This window comes from Muntiacus reevesi, chromosome 3 (assembly GCF_963930625.1).
Source record: "Muntiacus reevesi chromosome 3, mMunRee1.1, whole genome shotgun sequence".
NCBI classification, from domain to species: Eukaryota; Metazoa; Chordata; class Mammalia; order Artiodactyla; family Cervidae; genus Muntiacus; species Muntiacus reevesi.
In genome coordinates this window covers 35,017,989-35,044,766 of record NC_089251.1, presented here as the reverse complement: position 1 = coordinate 35,044,766, position 26,778 = coordinate 35,017,989, and the positions used below count along the sequence as shown (strand labels likewise).

The window sequence follows — 26,778 nt, the reverse complement described above, 5'->3', positions numbered from 1 at the left end:
TCAGTCGTGTCTGACTCTGTGCGACCCCATAGACAGCAGCCCACCAGGCTCGCCCATCCCTGGGATTCTCCAGGCAAGAACACTGGAGTGGGTTGTCATTTCCTTCTCCAATGCATGAAAGTGAAAAGTGAAAGTGAAGTCGCTCAGTCGTGTCCGACTCTTAGTGACCCCATGGACTGCAGCCTACCAGGCTCCTCCATCCATGGGATTTTCCAGGCAAGAGTGCTGGAGTGGGGTGCCATTGCCTTCTCCGATTATTATAGCTATCTATAACTAAATTAGAATTACACTGTTTGTTATATAATAACTTGCCTTTCTTACTTAACATATTGTGAAAATATTTCTAAATCAACAGTTTAAATTTCTACAATATCCTTTTACTGAATAATATTCTATTTTAAGGAGGCCCATAGTATATGCAATAGATCATCACTATTATATATGTTTCTAATCTTTAGGTGTTTCCAGGTATTAAAGGGACATCTCTCAGGCTAAGTCTTTGTGCATATTCTTCTTTATTTTCTTGGGGTGTTTCTAAAGTTAGAAGCAAATCAATGGCTAAATCATTTTAAGACTTTTGATACATAAGCAATTGATATACCGAAAACTTCAAATGAGTATTACATCATCCTGTATTTGGCTTAGATAATTTCAGATCTTGACTCTGCTTTCTGTTGTGTCAGTTGTTATGAAATTATGTTGTAAATTATGAAATTTACAAATTTCATAAACATTTCTTCCATACCTTATTACTGATTTTTAAAAAAAATATTAACAAGACAATGTCACTCATTCGGCAGATATCTGCCAAAAGTTAACACTATATAAGGCACTCTGTTAGATACTGAAGTAAAGGGAGTAGAAATTCAAGAGAGTGTAAGTTTTAATCTTGACCCACTTTTATTTACTTAATATAAGAAGCATTGTTCCATTAATAAATAATTCAAGATATTTTATGTTATACTTGTTCCCTTTCTTAATGCACTAAATATGTTACTTTGTCAAATTCTAAAATACATTGTCCAAATGGAAATAAGAATAATTTGGCATGAATATTACTTCCTTTTTCTTCACCCCAGATTTAAAAAAAATAAAAAATATAAAAAGCACAAGCTTATTTTAGCAAATTAGAAAAATTCATAAAAGTATAAAGAAGAAAATAAATGACTCATAACCAAACCATTCAAAGACAATTACTGTTAATTGGCATATTTCCTTCCAGGCATTTTCTTTGTATATTTTTTACATAGCTAAGATCACACTATATAGGCAATTTTTCAAGCGTATAATGTAAATATTTCCTCTTGCTATGAAAAACTCTCTGAAAACATTATCTCTAATGAGTTCATAATATTTTATCATGGAAATAAATATATAGAATTTGACAGTTAATAGTAAAAACTCTGGAGTAAAATTGCAGTAGTTCTCGTCTGATACTGCCATGGTTAGCTCTGATCCTGAGGAGTTACTTTTCTCTGGCTCAGTTTCCTTATATGCAAAATGAAGATAATTAGTACCTCTATTTTTTTAAAGTTTCTTTGGGGAATACATGAGACAATTCAAGTAAATCTTAAACAGGTACCTGGCACATAATGAACATACAATAAAAGTTATTATTATTCCTATTGCTACTTAATCATTCTACCTATTGTTATATATTTAACTTGTTTCCCATGGAGATAGCATTTACTATTATAAAATTACTGTAGAGTATAATTCTTCACAAACCTTTTTATAACCTGAGAATGTTTTTGTAAAATAGAATCAAATTCAGAGATGAACACTGTTAGGAACACCGTTAAGGTTCTAAATATTGCCAAAATTGCTTATGTACAATGTGATGCAGTATTGTTATTCTCATCAAAGAGATAGTTATGTCCAAACAGGATCATGTGTGGGACTTTTTAATCTCTCCTCTCATCCTCTCCACACCCATCTGTATCCTCTGTTTCCAGGATGACATGTGAAATCAGAATCTCTGGGGCATTTGGAAACTCTTATCCTTTTCATTTCTTAAGATGCAAAATGAGGATATCAGTATCTAGTTCATAGGGCTGTAGTAATAAATAAAGCAATGCATGTGTATAGGACTTTGGAGAAGGGAATGGCAACCCAGTCCAGTATTCTTGCCTGGAGAATTTCATGGACAGAGGAGCCTGGTGGGTCACAGTCCGTGGGGTTGCAAAGACTCGGACATGACTGAGCGATTAACACACACACATAGCACTTTATATATAGTAAATACTCAGTGATAGCCATCATTAAATTATTATTACAAATAAAATTAAATTTATAATTTATACTCCTATCAGTTCAGTTCGGTCTATCAGTTGTGTCCAACTCTTTGCGACCCCACGGACTGCAGCACACCAGGCTTCCCTGTCCTTCACCAGATCCCGGAACTTGCTCAAACTCATGTCCATCAAGTCGGTGATGCCATCCAACCATCTCATCCTCTGTCATCCCCTTCTCCTCCTGCCTTCAATCTTTCCCAGCATCAGGGTCTTTTCCAGTGAGTCAGTTCTTCACATCAGGTAGCCAGAGTATTGGAGTTTCAGCTTCAGCATCAGTCCTTCCAATGAATATTCAGGACTGATTTCCTTTAGGATTGACTGGTTTGATCTCTTTGCAGTCCAAGGGACTTTCAAGAATCTTCTCCTACACCACAGTTCAAAAGCATCAAGTCTTCAGTGCTCAGCTTTCTTTATATATACTCCTATCAGGAAAGTATAAAATTTTCTGTCTCCTTGCCCAGTGTTGAGCATAATTATTTTAAAATTTATTTTAGCCCAGAGATACATCCATGAACCTATGGACACCTTATCTTTGACAAAGGAGGCAAGGATATACAATGGAAAAAAGACAACCTCTTTAAGAAGTGGTGCTGGGAAAACTGGTCAACCACTTGTAAAAGAATGAAACTAGAACACTTCCTAACACCATACACAAAAATAAACTCAAAATGGATTAAAGATCTAAATGTAAGACCAGAAACTATAAAACTCCTAGAGGAGAACATAGGCAAAACACTCTCCGACATAAATCTCAGCAAGATCCTCTATGACCCACCTCCCAGAATATTGGAAATAAAAGCAAAAGCAAACAAATGGGACCTAATGAAACTTAAAAGCTTCTGCACAACAAAGGAAACTATAAGTAAGGTGAAAAGACAGTCCTCAGATTGGGAGAAAATAATAGCAAATGAAGAAACAGACAAAGGATTAATCTCAAAAATATACAAGCAACTCCTGAAGCTCAATTCCAGAAAAATAAATGACCCAATCAAAAAATGGGCCAAAGAACTAAACAGACATTTCTCCAAAGAAGACATACAGATGGCTAACAAACACATGAAAAGATGCTCAACATCACTCATTATTAGAGAAATGCAAATCAAAACCACAATGAGGTACCATTACATGCCAGTCAGGATGGCTGCTATCCAAAAGTCTACAAGCAATAAATGCTGGAGAGGGTGTGGAGAAAAGGGAACCCTCTTACACTGTTGGTGGGAATGCAAACTAGTACAGCCACTGTGGAAAACAGTGTGGAGATTTCTTAAAAAACTGGAAATAGAAATGCCATATGACCCAGCAATACCACTTCTGGGCATACACACTGAGGAATCCAGATCTGAAAGAGACACGTGCACCCCAATGTTCATCGCAGCACTGTTTATAATAGCCAGGACATGGAAGCAACCGAGATGCCCATCAGCAGATGAATGGATAAGGAAGCTGTGGTACATGTACACCATGGAATATTACTCAGCTGTTAAAAAGAATTCATTTGAATCAGTTCTAATGAGATGGATGAAACTGGAGCCCATTATACAGAGTGAATTAAGCCAGAAAGATAAAGAACATTATCACATACTAACACATATATATGGAATTTAGAAAGATGGTAACGATAACCCTATATGCAAAACAGAAAAAGAGACACAGAAGTACAGAACAGACTTTTGAACTCTGTGGGAGAAGGTGAGGGTGGGATGTTTCGAAAGAATAGCATGTATATTATCTATGGTGAAACAGATCACTAGCCCAGGTGAGATGCATGAGACAAGTGCTCGGGCCTGGTGCACTGGGAGGACCCAGAGGAGTCGGGTGGAGAGGGAGGTGGGAGGGGGGATCGGGATGGGGAATACGTGTAAGTCTATGACTGATTCGTGTCAATGTATGACAAAACCCACTGAAATGTTGTGAAGTAATTAGCCTCCAACTAATAAAATAAAATTAAAAAAAAAAATAAATAAAATTTATTTTAAATTTAGTTTAACTCAAACTATTTAAATTATTGGTATTTTTAAATATTTTCTACTTCAGTAAGTAAAAAGTAGCATTTCACTGTTTTAATTTGCTTTCCTTTCATTACTGTTGGAGTGGAACTTATGTCAATATTTATTAGCTATTTGTATTACTATGTGTGATTATAGGAAGGGAAGGGAGGGGAGACAGACTGACACAACAGACATAGGGAAGGAGGGAGTAAGCAAGGGAAAGAGATCAGGATCTATTTATTTTACAGGGGTCTCAGTTTTAGACTTCCTTTTTATTTTTGTGAGGAGGAGATGTGTTGTTCTTTGGATAGTAAGAATGTTATCCTTAGTCTGACCATGGTTTATCCCTACTGAACAAGTTTTGTTTCCCTATGATCAGTATATGTTTCTAAAGTTTTCCAAGCCATCTGGGTAATTACCCATTTTAGAATTGTGCCAGAAGAGCACTGTTAAACTTTTAAGTCTATGGTCTCTGAACTCCATTCTTTTTTCTCAATTAAAAAAAAAAATCTGAAAAGATTAGCCAGTCTCCTGTTCTCTAGCACAATTTGACATCTCTGTGATTGCTCAGAGCTTCCAGATGGTGATGGAGACTGTCTGCAGCAGAACTGTTCGTCTGGGCCTGAATGTGGGTGAGGGGAATGAATGTGAAGAGCATAGATGACTCAGTTGCAGTCAACGAATCCAGGAAACGGTCAGAAAGAGGTTGACACCTGGGTCGAGGGTTGGTTCTGTGCCCTGTGACACTGCTTATTCTCCAAGTCTCCCTCATAATTGGGTACCTAACTTGTTTTTCCATGCCTGACTTCTCACCTCGGTAACCTAATTTATGCTTTGTTGGCACTCAGACTGACAATGTATCTGATCATCTCCACTCTCTGTAAGCATCAGAACTCTACATTAAGGCCATTGACCCTTGGCCTCTCTGACATTGGTCAATAACCTGCCAGAATCTGCAGGCCCAAGCTCGCATTGCCACGTTTTCCGGCAACCATCCCTTCAGCCCTCCTGTCACTGTCTACACAGTTCTGAAAATCTGCCCTATCCAAGTGGCTGTGTATGGATTCCATGTCTTTGCCTTCTGCCTACAAAACTCATGTTCTCCCTCGGAGGCACCATATGGACTCTCCCTTAAATTTTAGAACTCAGACTTAATGGATGGGCTCAAATTTTGTCCAGCATTTCCTTTATTTACTCTAATAATAATACATTATTGTTTATAGTGATATAAGTAGCGTTTACAGTATGCTTACTCTAGGCAAGGCATTGTGCTAAGTGGTCCATAAGCACTTTCTCATGGAATCTTCAAGGCAAGCATATAATTCTGGCCCACCATTGTTCCCACATCACAAGTGAGGAAAGCAAAGCTTAGGAAAGTTGAATAACTTGTCTGAGGTCACCCTGGTGGTAATTTAATGTTGAGGTAATTTAATTAATTTCTGGTCAGTCTGATGTCTAAGCCCATGCTCTAAACTCCAAGATGATATGGTACCATCTGGGATTCCCCTTCTGGCCTCCTCTTCCTAATCTAGTGTATAGCCCCTTTTATAAACCTGTACCTCCTATCACACCTCTCTATAAACAATGACAGTTTCAAAGCTGGGAGCGGCCCTGGGTGCCATTTCATTCTCCTAGGGTGATATCAGGTTTTTGTCCTCCCTGATCATGCTTATTAATTTCTGCGTGACTCTGGACAGCCTGGCTGGGTTACTTGTCTTCAGTCCCCTGCACTGGCAGGTGAGGGCCTCACTCGTCAGCTGTATGCCTCTCTCTTTGCTGTCATGCTCTCCTATTTGCTCTGTGAGTAGATTTTCTTCTACTTACTTCCTAGCTTTTTTCTTGCTCTCACTGGCAGGCTGCTTCACATTCTAGAGCTTCTCCCTGTTGGTCTTATATTCATCCCACTTATATCCACCCTGAAAGGTCAGGAGCTCAATATCTTTGTTTCGGGGGTTTCTCTAACAATTAGCAACCCACAAACATGCCTTCCTTCAGTCTTTTCACCTCATGAGTAAGTTAGCCCTATTGCTTCTTGTTTTAGACAAAAAAACTGCAGAGATCTACACATCTGGACAATGAGACCACAGAGAGAACTTCTGTGTGCTAACAATTTTTGCCTCCCCTTGCTTGTTTCAGAGTCCGGAACCCCAACATACCCCCCAGTGAACCCCAGGGTACCTAGAAAAGTAGCTTTTGGTTATTTTTTTCCCCATAACTTTTATATTCTGACTACAGCAACTTCTTAGTAGTGGCAGATTTTATAGTCACAGTTTCTACTATTTGCAAGTGTCTCCAAATTCCACTATATGTAACAAATCATTTTGTTGAGGTAAGAATTTGAAAGCCTCATACTCTTAGGCTAGGTGTGGTTACAACTCATTTAGACGTGGGTGATTTGTTTTTTCCTATTTATTGTGGCAGTACATTTTATGGAGGAAATGATATGCTGCTAGTTGACAAATGCTGGGATTCCAGAAGTCTCTGGATGCCTCCTGCACCAAAATACAGTTTATCTACCCTGTGTGCAAAGTGATGTGTAAAGGTCCAGGGAAAAGTGCCTCTTCCCCTCCCACTGCTAATCCTATTGCTGTGTGAGCAATTAGTGGGGAATTGACTTCACCTGCCTACAACACCTTTCCAGGTCATGGACAGCACCTTGCTAGAAGTCAGGCATCCTCTTTTTACAGTTATAAGTGATGTAAGTAAGATTACCCATTTAGCTTGTGTTTCATTCCTCTGGTCCAAATATTTTCAATACTCAATCCCAGCTGCTGTCTCAGGTTGGATCAATATAAGGCATGCTATCCTGATGAGAATGGAAACCTTTGGTTTACATTTGGAGACAGGGAACTGAGGAAGTATTTTCATTTCCCATTCAGAAGCTTAATGTTGTATAGATGCTGCCTGAGTGTAAACTACTCGTGTTGAATATAACCTTTCATTCAGCAGGATTTTATTCACAGGGTTTAGATTCTCATACACATGGTGCTGGTAGCCCTCATGTCCCAGTGCTGCCCAGCATCTCCATTGACAGCAAGACCCAGGAAGTCTTGGGGAGACAGAGTTTCACTTACAGAAAAAGAGTCCATTATCTTAGAAGCCACTCCTGGAATCATTGCTGAAGGCAATTTCTCAGAGTTTATGCTCAAACCTTAGAAAACTCCTCCTGCCACTTTGATTGAAGGGGCAAGGGAGGGAGCCAAGCCAGGTTGGTCGACAAATGTCATCAGTCGTGATGAGCCACTAATCCTGACAAGGCTTCTGATAAGACTCTGGTATGATGACAGATGAGGCCACATATGGCAGTTAACTCAGTCATTTGTAATCATTACTTCTGGGCCATTCAATAACCATCCTGTGAAGTTATTTTCTGAATTTCCCAGAGTACAGAAAGGAGCTTAAGTTTTGCCCCTTTTCTTTGGTGAAGCATCTCAGCACTTATAAATGCTTAATGGGCACTTTCTATGGTCCTGTCAGATCCAACTTTAAGACCCTTATTCACCCGAATCACCAGCTTCATGGAGGTGATGATACAGTGTTGGGCACACTTGCTCTTTTCCTGACTCTGCCCATGAAGTAAGCCCTGGATTCCTCTGTTGCTAACATCTCTGATTTTGTTTAGATTTTTTTTGTTTTAGATCTTTGTTTCAGATTAAGATGTCCCAATGTTTAAATGTTTTTAAACATTAAGATGTTTAGATGTTTTGTTTTAGATTTAGATTTAGATTATTTTTGTTTAGATCTTTGTTTCAGATTAAGATGTCCCAAGGATTAGATGTAGGGTGATGCTACTGTCTGTCACTTCTCACAATTGTGACTGTGGTCGTATCTCTTGGCCCACAGCTTTTCTTCCCCAGCAGTGTGCCATGTCACGTATGTGCTACAGAAGCTCACCAGCATGCAGAGATACCAAACTGTTGAGGCCCTAGGCACTCTGGGAGGCTGATGTGGACCAGCTATGGCTGAAGCTTAACCCCTACCCAAGTCAGTTGCCTTCTGGTTGCCCCAGATTATTAATATCATTTTGTTTGTGTCGTGATATAGAAAAATGTTAGGAAGCACTGACTTAACTTCTTTGATTTTCATTTTCTTCCTAAGTTGGGATTTTTAAAATTATCTTAACAAGATCATTGTAAGGCTTGAACACGCACGAAAGGGTGTTGTTGTTGTTGTTTAGTTGCTAAGTTGTGTCCAAACTCTTTTGTGACCCACCTGGACTGTAGCCCACCAGCCTCCTCTGACCATGGGATTTTCCAGGCCAGAATACTGGAGTGTGTTGCCATTTTCTACTACAGGGAATCTTCCTGACCCAAAGATCAAACCTGTGTCTCCTGCATTGGCAGGTGGATTCTTTAGCACTGAGCCACCTGGGAAGCCCTGTACAACGAGTCTTTAAGAGCTACGATGTGTTTGTTGGGTATATCACTGGCCACAGAGAGATAAGACTATATCTTTAGTTCATTGATTGTCGCTTTGAGAATAGGGTGGAATTCCACTTTTAGAAGATCTTTTCTAAGTTATAAAATTAACGTACTGCATCTATCATTGATGTTCAAGCACTGGAATACATTTTCTACAATCTTTGGTTCTTGTGACTTCTTTGAAGCATCTACTAGAACAGAAGTCCTTTGCCTCTCTGCCCAGTGAGCTGAGGGTACACAGCATCTCCTGACTTATCGACATTCACATCCCAGCTACTGTCAAGTCTACCAGGCCAGGGTCCTGCAGTCCCACTAAAGACTGGCCTGTGTTGCCCTTGACCGCAGGCCCATGCCCTGGGCAGAGAGCATCTCAAGTTTTTGTGGTTTTAGCGTCTGTGTTCCAGGGTGTGAGCTGGCTGGTGTTGGTCCACAGGGCCTCCAGAGATGACTTCTCTCAGTCCTGCTGGTAAATATCTCACAGGAAGAGAGGAACTCTCCTTCTCCTCAACAGAACTCAAGCCAAATGCTACCTTGATAAACCTGTGAAAACCAAGTCACAAAATAATAAACTATAAACGTTAACACTGGCTTTCTGGATATGGAGGTATGGATCATATTTATTTTCTTCTTTCGGCCTTCCTGATTGTTTTCAGATTTTCTATAGTGAAACTGGAAGAGTATTTTAAATTATCTTTCTAAAAGCACTCAAGATGCACTGCATGAAGGTAAATAACAGCTCCAACATTCCTTCACACTTGCTGGCTCCAAATTACTGCCTCTGTCTTCAGAGCCAGGCGATTTGGAGGCAATGGAAGCCAGGAGGCAGGGAGAGGAGACAGCATTGGCCGTTGGATTTCCTCTTTTTAGACATTGCTCTGGCAGCTAATTCCAGGGTGCTCATCTGTGTGGTGGCAGCATGACTTTCATGTTTTCCCCAAGGTGTTTTATGGCCTTTTCACAGAGGTACTTTGAATAACTTTCGGTAACTTCCAAATAGTGAAAATATCAGGTGACTTCTCTGTCTCCACTTTGTTCTCTTTTTTGTTTCTGCCCTTTCCTATTGCTTGTCTCTTCACTGTCTTTTCCTTTACCTTCCTCCCTCTTCTTCACTCTCTTCCTGCTGCACCAGCCCTGTCCATATTTCATCTCTCTTCATTTAATATTTAAAGCAAAAGAAAACACAGTAGTGAGAAAGAAAAGATTTGATGGTATTGCCCAGGTTGTGGTGAGGGGAAAGTAAATATGAGCTTATCCTTAGGAGGTCAGTGGCTTCAAGACTGGTTCCAGAAGCAGTTTCATCCCTTTACTTTTCAGTTTTCAGACCTGTAACAACTAATACATCTTCATTTGCTTTCACCCTTAAGATCAAGGGAAGATTGCCTGGGAAATTGATGCTTCAGCTGTGGCCCTAAAGTGAATGAGGGGAGTTAACCAGTTATAGAGAGTGGGGTGGGGTGGGTGGCCAGAGAGGGTAGGGGTCTCGGTGGGGCCAAGTCTGTCTCAGTCCAGAGCATTTACTCCTTATTTGTCACCAAGAAAGGACCTGCTGTATAGACCAACCAGCAACTCTATAGTCTCACTCAGAATCTCCTGGAGATGATGCTGATTATCCTGGAAAACAAGGACCTTGAATTACGTGCAACAGAAAGACTGATCAAATCACAGACACCTGCAGCATTCTCCTGAGGACAGGACTCCTTCAGGCCACCCAGGCAGGTCCCCTAGAATTGACACTTAGAATGACTTCACCCCATTGGCAGGACTACCCTGTACCTTTAGTTATCCCTGTCTTTTATCTAGTGCTTGACCTGTTAGCCAACCTTCCTGTAGAGAGGGAGCCTGGAATCTAGATACCAGGTCCCAGCCCTTCCCTTTGGTGTATGATGGTGTGTTTGAGTTTTGAGGGTCTGATCCACTATGTTTTCTTCTCAGCACATCCTCCATCAGACCGCCAGGCCTCTGACAGATTTCACACTAAGCATCCTCCTCCTGGGTCAGGCAAGGCCCTATGTCAAGGGGCAAGCATCAGGCCTGGTGTTGGTGTCCATAGAAATAATGCTGGCTGAGCTTGAGGCCTTGGAGAGGGCTGATATAGCAGATACCTGACTACAGGTATATGTTTCTAGATGACCTTCCTAGATGATCTTATAGGAGAGAGAGTGAAGAGGTTAGGGGACCCTCTCTGGCTCCCCACCCCATCTCACTCTCTTTCACTAGTTAACTCTACTTATCTACTTTAGAGCCTCAGCTCAAGCATCAGTTTCCCTGGCCTTAAGGATGAGTCAAGTCTCTCTTCTGTACATTCTCTTGGGCCATTTATCTCTCCTTTATAACACACACCAACACTGAGATGTTATAAGGATTTGTGAGGTTGTTGGACTGCTGTCTGCTGCTACTCCACCACACTCAGTTTACAAGTTCCTCAACCTGTGAGCTTTAAGAGTGGAGTTTTTAATTCTGCTCACTAATACATCATAACTGTCAAGGGTAGAGCTTGGCACATAGGAGATTCTCAATAAATATTCATCAATTGAAATTAATCTTAGCTGCATCCCATTTGGCTCCAAGACCTTGGACCATTTACTTAATCTCTCTCTGAGCCTCAGGTCTCTCATTAGAAATGGGGATAATAATCCCACATTGAGAAAATTGTGAGATTTACATGGAACAGTGGTTATAAAATATCCAATATGGAGAACAGTGTAGAGATTCCTTAAAAAACTGAAAATAGAACTGCCTTATGACCCAGCAATCCCACTGCTGAGCATACACACCAAGGAAACCAGATCTGAAAGAGACACGTGTACCCCAATGTTCATCGCAGCACTGTTTACAATAGCTGGGACGTGGAAGCAACCTAGATGTCCACTGGCAGACCAATGGATAATAAAGTTGTGGTACATATACACAATGGAATATTCAGTTCAGTTGCTTAGTCGTGTCTGACTCTTTGCCACCCCATGAATCGATTACTCAGCTATTAAAAGAACAGATTTGAATCAGTTCTAATGAGGTGGATGAAACCGGAGCCTGTTATACAGAGTGAAGTAAGTCAGAAAGAGAAACACCAATACAGTATATTAATGCATATATATGGAATTTAGAAAGACGGTAATAACGATCCTATGTGCAACACAGCAAAAGAGATACAGTTATAAAGAAAAGACTTTTGGACTTTGTGGGAGAAGGTGAGGATGGGATGATATGAGAGAATAGCACTGAAATCTGTATATTACCATATGTAAAATAGATGACCAGTGCAAGTTTGATGCATGAAACAGGACACTCAAAGCCAGTGCTCTGGGATGCCCCAGAGGGATGGGGAGGGGATGCGGTGGGAGGGGAGTTCAGGATGAGGGGACACATGTGCACCCATGGCTGATTCATGTTGATGTATGGCAAAAACCACCACAATATTGTAAAGTAATTAGCCTCCAATTAAAATAAATAAATTAATTAAAAAATACCTAGTATGGGGCCTGTGTGCATAATAGGCACCCATGAAGTATTGGTTTTTCCCTTACTTTGTTTTTCATCCTTGAGTATTGCACAGAGCAGTAGTTGAAAGGCTTAAAGGACAAAAATATATGTTTCTGTATTTCTTTTCCTTCCTCCTTTCTTTTTTTTTTTTTTTTCATCCTCCTTTTTTTATTATTTTCTTTCATGGTTCGGTGAGGCACAGAATGAAGGGTCCGAAGATCAGAGTCTTGAGTTTTCACTAATGAGATGACTTTGGGGAAAGTACAGGCCCTGTTTCAGTTGCCTCATATATGTGATGGGAAGACATAGATAAATGGTCTTTACAGTCCTTCCCAACTCTCACCATGGGTTTCTTCATAGGAGTCAAGGGTGACACTGACCACTGTTGTTCACAGTGCAAGATGAATGGGGGTAAGAGGGAATTGCAGCACCAGAACCAGAGAAGCAAATTAGGTTATTGGCCGATCTAGTTTAATGTGAACTGAGTTTATTTTAGTAATACAAGTGAAGAATGTTTTTAAGATATATCATCATGACAATGCCCCTCGGTAACTGCACAGGATTGCTAGTGTATCTTTCTTCAAAAGAGCCTGAGGGCTTAGTATATACTATTGCAGTAATTCTTAGAGCATTCCTAAAGTTGGAAGGGAAGGCATGATGAGTTCAGTTTTAAATGCAGAGAAAAAAAACTTCAAAAAAGCTTAAGTAGCTAACACAAAGTCGCACAGTAACATCACGGTTCCCAGGAACCCAGGTCTCTGTCTAACATACCAACCTGTTACAGCATTCTGCTTCCAGTTTCCAGAAATGTGTCCAGCCATAGGTGAGAGGTCTTTGTGCTGAACAAAACAGTATTTAAAGTGTGGTTTCTTGGAGGATAGACTCTTTTTTGTTGGAATGAATGGAGTGACAAGTAGATAAAGACGGGTTGAAAGGCCTGCAAGTTAGTAGAAAGTGTTCTGTCCCTCTCCATCTCTCCATCCCACACATTGTTTCTCTGGACCAGCCAAGGCCCCAGTTTGAGGCCAAGCATCAGACCTGGTGGTTGTCATGGAAACAGTGCTAGCTGAGCTTGAGGCCCTGTAGAGTCAGCTACCCTGACTGAAGTCGTGTGTTTCTAGGTCAACTTCCTGGTAACCTGAAGGGATTCTATCATCCTCAGGAGAATGCTTCAGGCACCTGCAATCTGATGAATCTTTCTGCTGTATTAAACACAATGTCACTATTTTCCAGGGAAGTCAACATCATCTCCAACAGATTGTACTGAAGAATGGCATATCTGGTTGGTCCATTTATCAGGGTCTTCGGTTGAATGTCCTGTCCTGATTCTCCCTGTGTGACCTTGAGTAGGGCAGTTGTGTTTTCGGAATTTCATTCTTCTCATCTGTAAAAGGGGTCAATCGACAGGACTATTGTGAGGATTATGAGAGTGAATGACTCTGAAAGGCATCATCAGTAAGTCATAAATCACAGTGATTGTGTAAGTAGTTAGGACCTACTCTTCTATGCTGGAGGTCACGTCTTCTGGTAGAAGTGGGCCATGCTTTCCCCAGGGGTGACCCTGATAACTGTCACTTCCTAACTAGAAATATCAGGTCAAGAGAAGACTTGTTTCTGGATAGTCTGTAGTTTCTTGTCCAACTTACCCAGAGACTACTGGGCCTGCCAGTGGGTGGTTGTTCCCACAGGCATGCCCTCCCTTGGAAAGAGAAAGGTCCTTCATTGAGAGGCTGGTTCCTTTGGCTGCCTGGGCTTTGTGTCACTTTCAGTACATTAATTATTTAGTGCCTGGTAAAGCTTTCTGAGATCACAAGATAAAAGGCCTAGTGGTAGTTCAAAGTCTTCCTTTTGATTATTATTCTAGTCAATAGATTTTGAGGCAAGAAGATAGGATTGAAATAACAGTGGAATAAGTGTCATAGAGTACAAGCAAGCCACAGAAATGGGCCCAGAACATAAAATCCTGTTGCCCTGCTAATGGAAGCACTCAGACATGATGTGTGTGTGACACAGAGAGAAAGAGAAGCATCAGGCTACTTGGAGAGTGATATCCTCTCTATTGCACTCTTGGATTAGTATAAATGCCGATTAGCCTTCCTCCACTGCTGAAAGCCAGAGAGTCCACCTGGGCTCGGTAAGTAGGGCCAGTAACCCAGCACACCTGGAGCAGGAATTCCAGAGCAGTAGATACAGCAGGGCTCACAGGCCAATCAGGAGCTCTTCCTTGGAACGCTGAGGTCATCTCTAGATAGGTCAAAATGTAGCAGCTTGGGACACAAATTCTAAAGGGCAGCATTGAATGTCTTATTACTTTCATTATCTGGCTTTGGCTTCAATTATGAGTTACAGGTGGCCTGCACAGATATGGTATCCCTGGGGTCTATGCCCCTGATCTGACCTTGGCCTTGACCTTGGAAAGCATGTCAATATGTCCCACATGAGACAGAATAACAGCCCCTATGAAAAACTTTTGCTAATTTCTTCTAAATCTGTGCACCTGAGAGTTGTGAATTAAATTAATAAACTAGTTTACTTCATTTTCATGAAACAACCAAGGTAGTTTAAACAACGTGTTTGGTAAATGGTCTAATGGCACATTCCGAAGTGACAGTAACCCATGGTGGTTAAGAAGGCCCAGTAAAGTTTTGCTTTGGGCCACTCTGAATCCCATCTCAGCTGCTCTGATGAGACTGCAGCTCAGGAAAGATGGGAAACCTTGGAGAAGGAGGGATTTAGTTTGCCCCTTTAAGAAAGGGTAGGATTTAGAAAAGCAGCAGGTCAAGAAGGACATTCTAGGTACAGATCAACTTGGGCAAAGGTTTGGAGACTTATGTGTGATGGAGATAGAATATGAAAGGATTCTGTGTGGGAAATAAGAATGAAAAAGCAAGTAGTGGCCATGGTGTGTTGGCTTCACATTTACACATTTCAGCCATTTCTGTCGGAACCTCTTTGTAATTCCTTTTTACGTGTGGGTCTAGTATACTTTGCAGGTAACCAATCCCCAAGAGCTGGGACCACGCTGACAATTTCCTTTGTGTTCCATCAATATTCCTTAATGCCATGCCTTGGGAAGGAATGCCTGCTTTTATTTGACTGACAGTGGGGTTCACCACTGAATGAACTCAGCAGTTATACACAGGTCCTTTTGGGTACTGGGGAGAGAGGCAAGGAACATGTGTTGAAACTATGACTTTCAATGGTACAAGAGAACTTTATGAGAAATAATAATTTTGCTTCAGAACTTGATCTACCAAGAAAGAGCACAAACCTTCCTGGCAGAGGGGGAGTGGAGTCTAGTGAAAGGTAAGGTGAAATGGGGGGCTTTTAGTTCTATTCAAATTCTGCCCTGACACTAATAGCTTCTCTCTGAATGAGCCAGCTAGAAGGAAATGTGAAAGCAAACTGCAGAAGAGTTGATTCCCTGAACTGAAGAGGAGTTTACTGAACCGAAAGTTCAGCCCCCTCATTTTCCAGGCCTGGAGAAGGTGTAGGGAGGTCTGTGTGTTTAGGACAAAGGACATATCTGCTAATTCTCCCTCTTGCGTCTGAAAATCACATCTGTTTTTCAGACTAAATGAACTGCCTGTCACCGCTCCAACATCACCGCTGACTCTAGTAGTCATGTAAATTCACTGAGGTTTCTTTGGCTGCACAGGTGTGAGCTCAATCCTGTGAATACCAAAACCGTTTCCCTGAGCTGCCAATCCCAGGTGGGAGCCCTCCCCTGTGCCCAACCTTGCTGTGCCTGCTCACACTGTTTGACATCTGGACGGCTATTTATTTGGCCACATTAAGCTTTGTTTCGTGTGACACAAAATCATTGTTAAAGAATGCATTATTAAGTGTGTTTTCAAATAAGGGGGAAACACTAGCAGGCAGTCACTGATTGTTTTATTGTTGGGAGGAAAATAAATAAGCAAAACGTGTGCAAGGCAAGGCAGGAACAGTTCCAGGGAGCATTTAGAAGAGAAACATTTTTACATTTTATTGATGGAGGTTTGTAAAACATGCTTGATAGTGAACCCAGGGCATCCATGTAAATAACCATCACAGACACATAGGTGTTTATTATTTATGTCAATGCAAGTATGATATATTTACTGTATTATGTACATTGGCTTAAAGATAAATAGACACACACTAAGACGTATAATAATAAACACTGAATATAGAGACATTACCAGTTGGCTGAAATTGGGGTAGTAGAGGTTGTAGACAGTTGGCAGAGTTAATAATTAACTAGTGAATAACAGAGAAGCAGCTCTTTTGGAGCACTTTTGATTTTTTGGACATTGTATCCTAGATCCTCAGATAGAAGAGGAACCAAGACTCCCATTCATTTTGGATTCTGAAACAGAAATAAAAGCATAAAATTTCAACAGTGGTGTGACTGATACATCATGTGTGCATTATTTCATCTGGCCTGGACAAAATCCTGAGAGTTTGCATCCATTATTCTTGTTTTTATCATTTTTTCAGGACACTGAGATTTCATGAGTATGTGATTGGCCTGGGTTAAACAGCTAATAAGTATCAGAGCTAGTAATTTTCTCCAAAACTCTGGTTTCATTATTTGACAAATATTTACTGAGTGCCTATTATGTGCCAGGCATGGGGACATAGCAGTGATTAATGCAGGAGAGACACAATAAACAAATATAAATATAATAAATAATAAATGCAGATCAATGTGATATAGAGTTGTTAATGGAATGTGTGGGCTTCCCTCATGGCTCAAATGGCAAAGAATCTGCCTGCACAAATATATGTATATATGAGTAAAGGGTATATGGGAAGCCTCTGAGTTATCTTTGCAACTTTTCTGTAACTTTAAAAATATTCTAAATAAAATTTAAGAATAAAAATGCACATCAAAAAAATTTAAAGTTGATATCAAATACTAGCTTTGGAAAAAGATGTAATAAAAATATAACTTTATTGCAATAAAGATATCTTTCAAACTAACAATGAGAAAACAACTCAAAAAATAGGCAAAAATATTTAGGTCAATTTAGAGAATGGCAAATTAATACCACTATTCCCCTCCCCTAATAAATGGAAGGCCACAGAAAAAGACATACAAATTCACTCATAGTCAGGGATATGAAAAATCAAGGAATAGATATTCCTTTATACCAAACATCCTTGCAAAAACCATAAAGCTCCTAATATCTATTATTGGTGGAATACAGGGGAAAGGGGACTCATGTATTGTTAGTGGAATTGGAAATTGTGACAGCCTTTTGGGAAAGGCAGTCTGATAATCCTATTAAAATTAAAAATACATTAAAAAAAAAAAAAAGAATCTACCTGCCATGTGGGAGACCTGGGTTTGATGCCTAGGTTGGGAAGATCCCCTGGAGAAGGAAATGGCTACTCACTCTGATATTCTTGCCTGGAGAATTCCATGGAGAGAGAAGCCTGGCAGACTACAGTTCATAGGGTTGCAAAGAGTCAGACACGACTGAGTGACTATAGAATGACTAGGAAGATCTCTCTGAGGAGGTGAGAGACATTTGGGCAGAGACCTGGATGGAAAGGTGGGATGATCTTGTGCCTGTAGGGCAGAGGAATTTTTAGGCTGAGACCCACTGGTGCAAAAGCCCTGAGATGGCAGCCTGCTTGTTGAGTTTAAGAACATCAAGGAGGCCTGTAAGGCTCGAGCTCTACGAGCAAGGGAAAAATGGTTGGAAATGAGGTCTGATAGAGACCAGGAGCCAGATTATGTGGGATCTTAAAGGACTAGGTCATGGCAAGAAATGTTAATGCTCTTTCAGGGCTTAAGTGCCAATCCAGCTGCTGTGTGGAGAGGATATTGAAGGTGAGCAATAGCAGAAGCAGGGGACCAGCTGGGAGCTCATAGCAGTTGTCAGAGTGAGAGGTGATGCGGGGAGAGAAGAGAGGGATATAATGTAGGTAGAGCCATTGAGACTGGTTGATGAATTGGTGTGGGCCATGGGGAAAAAATGTCAAGGATTCCTCCTTGGTTTTGGCCCAAGGAACCAGGAGAGTTTTGCCATTGCTTTCTGAAAAAGGGAACACCTGGGGTTTAGATGGAGAGACATCACATGTTTATTTTTGCATGTATTAAGTTTGTGATACTTACCCAGGAATAAAATGAAGATTTCAGACTGGCAGTTGGATATATGTTCTGTTCAGGGGAGCGCTTGGGCCTTGAGATATAAATTTAGTGGTGTTAGTATATAAATTATATTTAAAGCTATGAAACTGGGTGAGATCATTTTGGGGAGTGAGTTTAGATGGGGAAGAGACATGTCCCAAGTTACCCAACTTTTAACACCTGTTAAATAATAAAACAGAAATTCCCTCCCCCATCAAGTTTTTAAAAAAGAAGAACAGCTGAGCTTATTTACATGTCAAGCCAGAAATTCACTGAGCAGTTATCTAAGGAATAACATTCAGAGTTTTTAGAGCCCTAGGAAGAGTTACATGGTGGTCATGCTAATTCAGAATTGAAAATCAGCACTTTGGATAGGAGAGAAATGAATTTGTAAGTCTGAACATGCTTGGTTAAAGCAAATCCCTTGTTCATCGGTCAAGAGGTTTTAGTGAAGTTTAAGGGTCTGGTGTCCTGGACTCGCTTGAAATTCATGGTCAGAGTTTATTGTCAACTGGTTAAAACTACTGTGATGAAATTTAATATTCAGCTGTGAAATCTCCTGGGCAGTTACTGCTAGGAAATGGAGAATGTTTCTTTTATACAGCCTGGAAAATGGGGAAGATCTGGCAAAGAGGAGTAGAGAAGACCTGCCACTGAAGTAGGAGACAAGGACTATGGCAGCCAAGGACTGCGTGTCACTGAGAAGTGAAGAATCCAAGCAGCAGTGAAGATCAGCGTGATCCAGTGCTGCTGAGTGGGCCAGTAAGAGAAGAACCAAGACTCATTCATTGTATTTACAACTTGGGGTCTTTGGTGACCTTGACCCAGCATAGTGGAGACAATCCTGATTTAATTTAACTTAAGTGGAAATGAGAGAGGAAAAATAGAGACAGAAACATAGACAGATCTTTTTAAGATACTTAACTGTGAAGGAGAGCAGGAAATGGGAGGATGGCTGAAGAAGAGTGTGTGGGTCAGGGAAGTTTTTTCTTTTCTTTTTTTTTTTCTTTAAAGATGTATATACATGCTGCAGATGAGATTGACTTGGAAGAGGAGGGGAAACTATTGATACAGAAGAAAGAGAAAACTACTGCACCAGTGGATTTCTTGGAACATGATGAGATTAGCATCTAGGTGGAGAGGCTGCCACTGCTTAGAGTGTAGTCAGCCTGTTTTAGCAGGAGAGAAGGTAGTGTATAAAGTTACTGATACCACTGAGTTGGTAGATTTGCTTCTCTTTTTTCAATGAAATAAAAAACAAGTTCACTAGCTGAGAAAGTGGAGGAATGAGGGTCAGGAATTGGAGGCTTGAAGGGTAAGAAAACCTTAAAAGTAGTGAGACTAGAAGAGCGAAGGTGAATTGAGCCCATCAGGGAATTCAGAAGAATTCCTGAACAGTCCTGAGGGTCCTCTTGAGGTTTGTGGTCATAATTTTAAAGTGAAACTTTTAAGCATCTGGTGTACTCCTCCCCTCCTCTCCTACCACCACATTCAGATGCTGAGGACAACTGTGAAGGACGAAAGGACAGGAGTTGCACTTGTTTGCAAGGGAATTATTGTAGTGGAATTATTATAGTGATGAATCCTGGAATCTAAGTTGAAGATGCAAGAGGAGTGACACATGGTAAGAAAAGAGTAGTGTCAAGAAGTTAGGGGTTTGACTGTGCCTAGATACCCTATGGTACCTGGAAAGGACTCAGGATATTACCCCAGATCCCCCTAATCCCCTCCAAAACCTAAAGCAATCTTATCTGTAGCCAATCAAAAATGTCCTCAGTCCAGAGTACATTACTTTTCTCCTCAGGTGGTTTTGGCTATCACTTGGACACCTGGAAGCCCTTGCTCCTACTTTCTCCTCTCCTTTCCTTTCTACCCCTCTCCCTCAAGGTCCAAGATACACTCCGTTTGAACCAGAGGGTCTCACTTCATACCTTCACCCCATAAGTCTGTGCTAGTGAGATTCACTCTGGATCCTCACATTTCCAGAGGGAAGCATCAAAAACCCGAGCTTTTTTCTTGCTTAAATGGATTACTTCTTATGCACAACTTTTCTCTATGATGGGAACCCCCATTCCCACCAGGTCTAAAGGTGGGTAGGGGGTGGAAATGAGGTGTAAAGGGAGCAGAGAGCCTCTTCCCTGCACTTAAATGCAGTGCTTTCTTCTTTCTAGTCTTTGTTTATGCATATTCTATTAACATTAACTAGAACCCACTTCTGTGTCAGTGCTTCTGATTTTGACAAACAACTGCATTCTTGTAGACTGTGTTTTTTCTTAGTCTTTATGCTTTCAGGTGAGGAGACACATCCTTTTGGTTGACCTCCATTAGCTCCCCCAGTCTCATCCAGCAAAACACTATCCACTTCCCTCTGGGGACCATGTGTGAACCCAGCCTACTAGCAGAAATTCTCAGAATGCATGCTTTCTCTCCAGCATTCAGCTTTGAAGGTGCTAAACTATTTATTGGCATTTTTGGTGGCTCAGATGGTCAAGAATCTGCCCACAATGTGGGAGACCCAGGCTTGATCCCTGGGTCAAGATGATCCCCTGGAGAAGGGAATGGCTGCCTATTCCAGTATTCTTGCCAGGAGAATTCCATGGACAGAGGAGCCTGGCGGACTCCAATCTATGGGGTCACAAAGAGTAGGTCATGACTGAGCAACTCACACTTTCACTTTTGGATGTAAAATGGTTTAAGTTTACATCTTTAGGAATGACCCACGGTGAGGTCCATGGCTTATTGCTAGGCCATGACTCAGCCCTCAGGGCCCTCCTTTTGAATTATTTCAGATATTTTTTATCCCTGAATATATAACCTGACCCTTACCCATATTAACTTAATCTGCAATCCATGCCCACGCACAGATTCATAAGTGCCCCCTTATGAATCTAGCCCCATCTACTTGGTGCTTCACATCCAGGAAGAAGTTAATACCATTCCCAAACTGTATGGCTAAGAAAAATGACATCATTCTGAAATTGGGAAATATTACCTAGACTTCATCTTCCTGTTGCTTCAGAATTACTTAAAATTTGAGCTCTGCTGATGACTCAGACATAGAGATGCCAGTTTTTATTCACATGGGGTTCTTTGCAAGGAGTTGATTGTCAAAGCCTTTTCATAACCCTCACACTGTTGGCCCATTCTGGAGCAGACTCTTATCTCTGACCTTAGCCATTGACTAGTGGGGACGCTGAAGGGCCCTATAGAGAACTGATCACCATGGAGTAGTTTGTGGGAGTCCCTGAAGGGTGGTATAAGGAGAAAGGGCTATAGCATCAGGCCACCAAGATCTGTTGACTCTGGTCTCCTGCCTGCTGGTCATGTGGCCACAGTCAGGGCATCTGACCTCTCTCAGCCTTGGTTTCCCTGTTCTCAAAATAAGGCCCAATAATAGTGTTCAGTTCAGTTCAGTTCAGTCGCTCAGTCGTGTTTGCCTCTTGAGACCTGCCTCTTGAGAAACCTGTATGCAGGTCAGGAAGCAACAGTTAGAACTGGACATGGAACAACAGACTGGTTCCAAATAGGAAAAGAGTATGTCAAGCCTGTATATTGTCACCCTACTTATTTAACTTATATGCAGAGTACATCATGAGAAACGCTGGGCTGGAAGAAGCACAAGCTGGAATTAAGATTGCCGGGAGAAATATCAATAACCTCAGGTATGCAGATGACATCACCAGAAAGTGAAGAGGAACTAAAAAGCCTCATGATGAAAGTAAAAGAGGAGAGTGAAAAAGTTGAGTTAATGCTCAACATTCAGAAAACTAAGATCATGGTATCTAGTCCCATAACCTCATGGGAAATAGATAGGGAGACAGTGGAAACAGTGTCAGACTTCATTTCTGGGGGCTCCAAAATCACTGCGGATGGTGACTGCAGCCATGAAATTAAAAGATGCTTACTCCTTGGAAGGAAAGTTATGACCAACCTAGATAGCATATTAAAAAGCAGAGACATTACTTTGCCAACAAAGATCTGTCTGGTCAAGGCTATGGTTTTTCCAATGGTCATGTATGGATGTGAGAGTTGGACTGTGAAGAAAGCTGAGCGCCGAAAAATTGATGCTTTTGAACTGTGGTGTTGGAGAAGACTCTTGAGAGTCCCTTGGACTGCAAGGAGATCCAACCAGTCCATCCTGAAGGAGATCAGTCCTGGGCGTTCATTGGAAGGACTGATGCTCAAGCTGAAACTCCAATAATAGTGTCAGATAGTTAGAATAGGGAAAAGGAGTCCAAAATGGTGGTGGCTAAAAAACAGGAAAGGAAAAGCCCGTGAAAATAGAGCAGAAGAAGGTCAAAGGAAGGTCCGAGGACCGGAGTGAGGACTTCAGGTAGAACAGTGCTCCTGCCTGAGCCCAGTTTGCATAGGATAGGCCCAGGGGGGAGAAAAAAACATATAAAAAGAAGAGCCAAAGCTCTCTCTCTCTCCCCCCTGCACAATGGGGTGCTCTTCTCTTCGTGTCTTTGGATCGACATGCCCTCACGCCTCAAAGATGGATTTTCCTGCTATTATCTAAATAAAATAGAGCTGTAACACTGATTTATTTAAGAGTTATAACACGGCCTGTCCTCCGAGAGCTGTGACCCGCCGAGGGGGCTTTAATGTCCGTCACTCCAAATTTTTGTTGTGACGAGACAACCGAGGAGCATATACTCGCCTGACAATATACCACAATGCCTAGTCCATGTGTGCTCAGTTATCATTATTAATTCTTTAAAAGTCTTATAACCCCAAGCCTGCTCTTAAGTAGACCTGCATGATCTTGGATCTCAATTCTCTTAGCCCCGTTGCCCATCTATAAAGCAGAGTTGATGTGAGGGTGAAATGAGGTGGCTGCTCTCTCAAACTTACTAGTATAGCATCTGATTTCTTTCAGTGCATTCCTCTGAACCATTTTGGAGAAATGCTACAAAAGATGTATCTAGGTACCAACCAATTCAACTCATTTCTGTTTAGATCACTTGTGAGAGAAAATTCAAAAAAGTCTTTTCTAGGTACTCAGGTCAACACTTCCAACTCCAGTCTTTGGAAGGCAGAAAGAAGAATTCTTCTTTGGAAGGAGAGTATAGAATGCCCATTCTGTTCTAGTTACAGGGACAAGTGGGCTTCACGAAAAGGCAGCTCCTATAGATAAAACAGTGGAGTAGTCTGGAAACAAAAGGCTGCTGGGACCACTCAGAGAAGTGATTTCCTTAAAGCATACGCAATATGTATATTATTAAAGGGATACTATAAGGGGACTGAAGGCATAATAGGGCCTGGAGGAGCGCATGCTGGAAGTGATGTGGAAGAATCTGCAAAACAAACAGGCTGAGAAATGCTTCTGCTACTGTTGCTTCCTTTTCTTTTTCCTTTTCTTCCTCTACTTCCTCTATGTGAAATCACTCCAGGTGGTTTAACACTTTCTGTTTGAGTAGCAAGCCAGCCCACTCATGGTAGAGCATGGCCTCTTGAGGTAAACCTGGCTTCAGTTCCTGATTCCATCATTTGCTCTCTAAGCCTCAGTTGTTGCATATGTAAAACTGAGACAGGTAATGCTTATCTCAGGGAGTCATTGTGAAATTACGTGAGTTAAGAGCCTAGCATGGTGCCTCATCCTTGGAAGCTGCAGAAGAAATTCAAGTTCCCTTCTTTGCCTCTTGCCCACACTCAGCCTATTTCCTAAACAGATAGGTTCAAACTAGTCAAACTGGTCCTTCTTTAACAGAAAAAGCTTTACCTGCCTTAAGACATTAGCAAATAGCAATTGGGTTGGGGATTTCTGGGAAGAACTGCAAAAGAGCATGCAGCCTATGTTCGTTTGATTTGTAGATATATTATAATTACTTTTCACCACATGAAACCCACTTGAGGTACTTTTAAGCAAAGGAATAATGGTGTTTTACTCTTTTTCTCTCAATTCTTCTTTCTCTCATGCAAATCAGAAACATTAATCCTTTGTAGCTCCCCTGGACTCTCACCTATAGGAAAACTCATCACCTAGCATTTCCCCCCCCTGAAAATAGCATAATTGTCAAAACTCATAACTTCTGAGTGCAGTTTCAACATTCTTATTGATAAGGCAATAACCCAAGCAAACAACATTAGATGAAGTTACAAGTCTGAACATAATGTAGAGTGGAGGCATTATTTGAATGCGATGAATTAAAATTCTCTGTAAGTTGCTCAAATTCTCATAGGCAGAACAGACTTTGGATAGAACTATTAGACCAAACCATTAAGTAGCCTGGCTTCTAGTTCTTCTACCAGACATCTTTGGCATGGCCTAGTCGCAAGATGCAGACTTCCTAGATCTTACTGCCCTTGATAGAAAATGTGGATTGAGGTCAATTCAATCTACTAGTGGCTCAGTCTTTTTTCCCCTCATTTTCCAATTGATGTCATGAAAGCTCCTCTGAATTTTCTTTTATAAGCCATATGAGTGACAGCTAAAAGACACATCCCAAGCACAAAGATCAGTATTCTCTCTTTTTTATGTTCAGGTCAGAGCTCCTTGGAGTCACCAACAAACCTGCCTTCTCTTCCTCCCGATCCTTTTGCATGGAATCTGACCTGGATAATGAAAGATTCCTTCCCTTTCCTGTCTCATCGCAGCCGATATGGTAAGTATATTTTGTTAGTTATTTGTAGTGTATAGTCACCATCTCATAATTAAAGAAGCTGTGAGTTGCAATTAGTGATGTATGACTTATCGAGAAGGAAGTCTTTCTGTGCCCTTAGTCTTCCATTGACAGCCACCTCCATAAGACCATTGCCCCCACGCCTGTCCTCTCCAGACTGACAGCTGTCTTATGTATCCTGAAGGAAGCCAAAGGCTTTGTGGCTGCCACATCGTATCCCAGCTGCCTTTATGTATGTGTGGTATTCCTGACTGCCCCTTACCCATCATGAGATGTAATGCTTGTTTGCATTTTGACTGTGGCTTTCTAGATACACGGTTCTAATCCATCAGTGTCTCTATAGTGATCTCTTGAGAGAGGATTATTATGAGGGTCACAGGTCTTCTGGGGCCCCTCAAGTGATTCTCTGACATTTAGGTACCTCCTCAAAAGTACCCAGACATGTTCCTAGATATTATTTCAATTCATTTGATTCTGCAACAATTTTGGAGATAAGGAGGCCAGGTCCCATTTCATTTTTACAGATGTGGAAACTGAGCATAATAAGATCATACAAAGTGGATTTTCTAACTACAGAAGCAGAATTCTTCCCTTCACTTTTTCTCCTAGGGAGCTACCTACTCACACTGTTAGGCTGAGGCCAGAATTACATGGTATAGCATTCCTCATCCTCTGTGCTCATCCTGAGAGTTCACAGAAGCTGGGCCTCTGCAGACGAAAGGGAAGGTTTGGAGGAGAGCTAATGTATTTTTACTTGGACATTTTTTTCTTCTATTGAACTCCTCTAGGGTGGACCCTGTGAGGGCAGGCACAAAGTTCTGTTAACTTCCCACTTTAGCCTATCACAAAGAAGAAATTCATAGAAGCTCGTCCATGATAAATGAATGCAGAGACCTTCAGGGATGGAATTCACTCATCAGGCCTGATTCAATTAAATACTTATGAACCTAGTACAACACTGAGTTCTAGATTCCCTTCTGGGCATATTTGCCTATTCTTGCCACTCGGTTTCTGCCCTTGGGCTTGAGCTTTTTAAAGTGCACCTAACAGAGATCTTCCATGTACTAGTGTTTCCATTTGTAAAGCAGTGAGTCTGGGTTCAGATTAACTATTTCAAACTTAAAAAATAAATGCATCAAAACCCCTAGGGCAGTTTAGAATGGTACGCTTCTAGGATGTTTCCTGCTACTCCTAAGCTGCCCCTGGTAGGAGGGGAAGGTCACTAGTTATCAGGAGATTCCAGATAAAAATTACTTCTTGATTTTATTTAGGCCAGACACTGAGTGCCATCTTAGGATAAGAACAGGTGTTTATAAATAATTGAAATCTGGTTCTTTGTACTGTTATTGCTTCGTAAACCCAGATTTGTGATAGAAGCAGTCTTTGGATAATGCTTTTGTATTTGCTCTCAAAGTCACTCAGTATTTACACAACTTTTATAAAGTGTAATGTCCAAAAAAGTCAGGTCTGCCTCTTGCATGACACAGAGAGCATTGCATTTATTCTCTCTGAAACATCCAAAAAGAGGTTTCAGGTTAAAAGAAGAAAACCACTGGAGCTTATTTAAACTGCTAGCTACCCACTGTTTGACTCTGATATACCTACTTCCTCTCCCTGGGCCTCCCCTTTCTCATGTATAGAATGAGGGTGGCATGCCCCAGGGGGGAAAGGAATAGATAAGGGCAATTCCCAGGATTCCTTTCAGATGTTCCTTGTAGCCTGGAATCCTCAGGATTTCCCTTCTTGGCAGAGGAGAGAACCAAAACCATCGGTCAGACATTGCCCAAATGCTCAACGAGGTACCAAAGTCAGCACCATCATTGCTATTGATTCACGGGATGAGAAGAG

At 41.2% G+C, this 26,778-nt stretch overlaps 1 protein-coding gene across 1 annotated transcript in view; it reads left to right on the top strand.

The window, feature by feature from the left end:
• ALK (ALK receptor tyrosine kinase) overlaps positions 1 to 26,778 on the top strand; it is a 704,322-nt gene that overhangs the window by 186,369 nt on the left and 491,175 nt on the right. Inside the window, exon 2 of the mRNA XM_065928786.1 lies at positions 24,793 to 24,912. Within this exon, the coding sequence (XP_065784858.1) occupies positions 24,793 to 24,912 (120 nt within the window). The remainder of the gene's footprint in view (positions 1 to 24,792; positions 24,913 to 26,778) is intronic.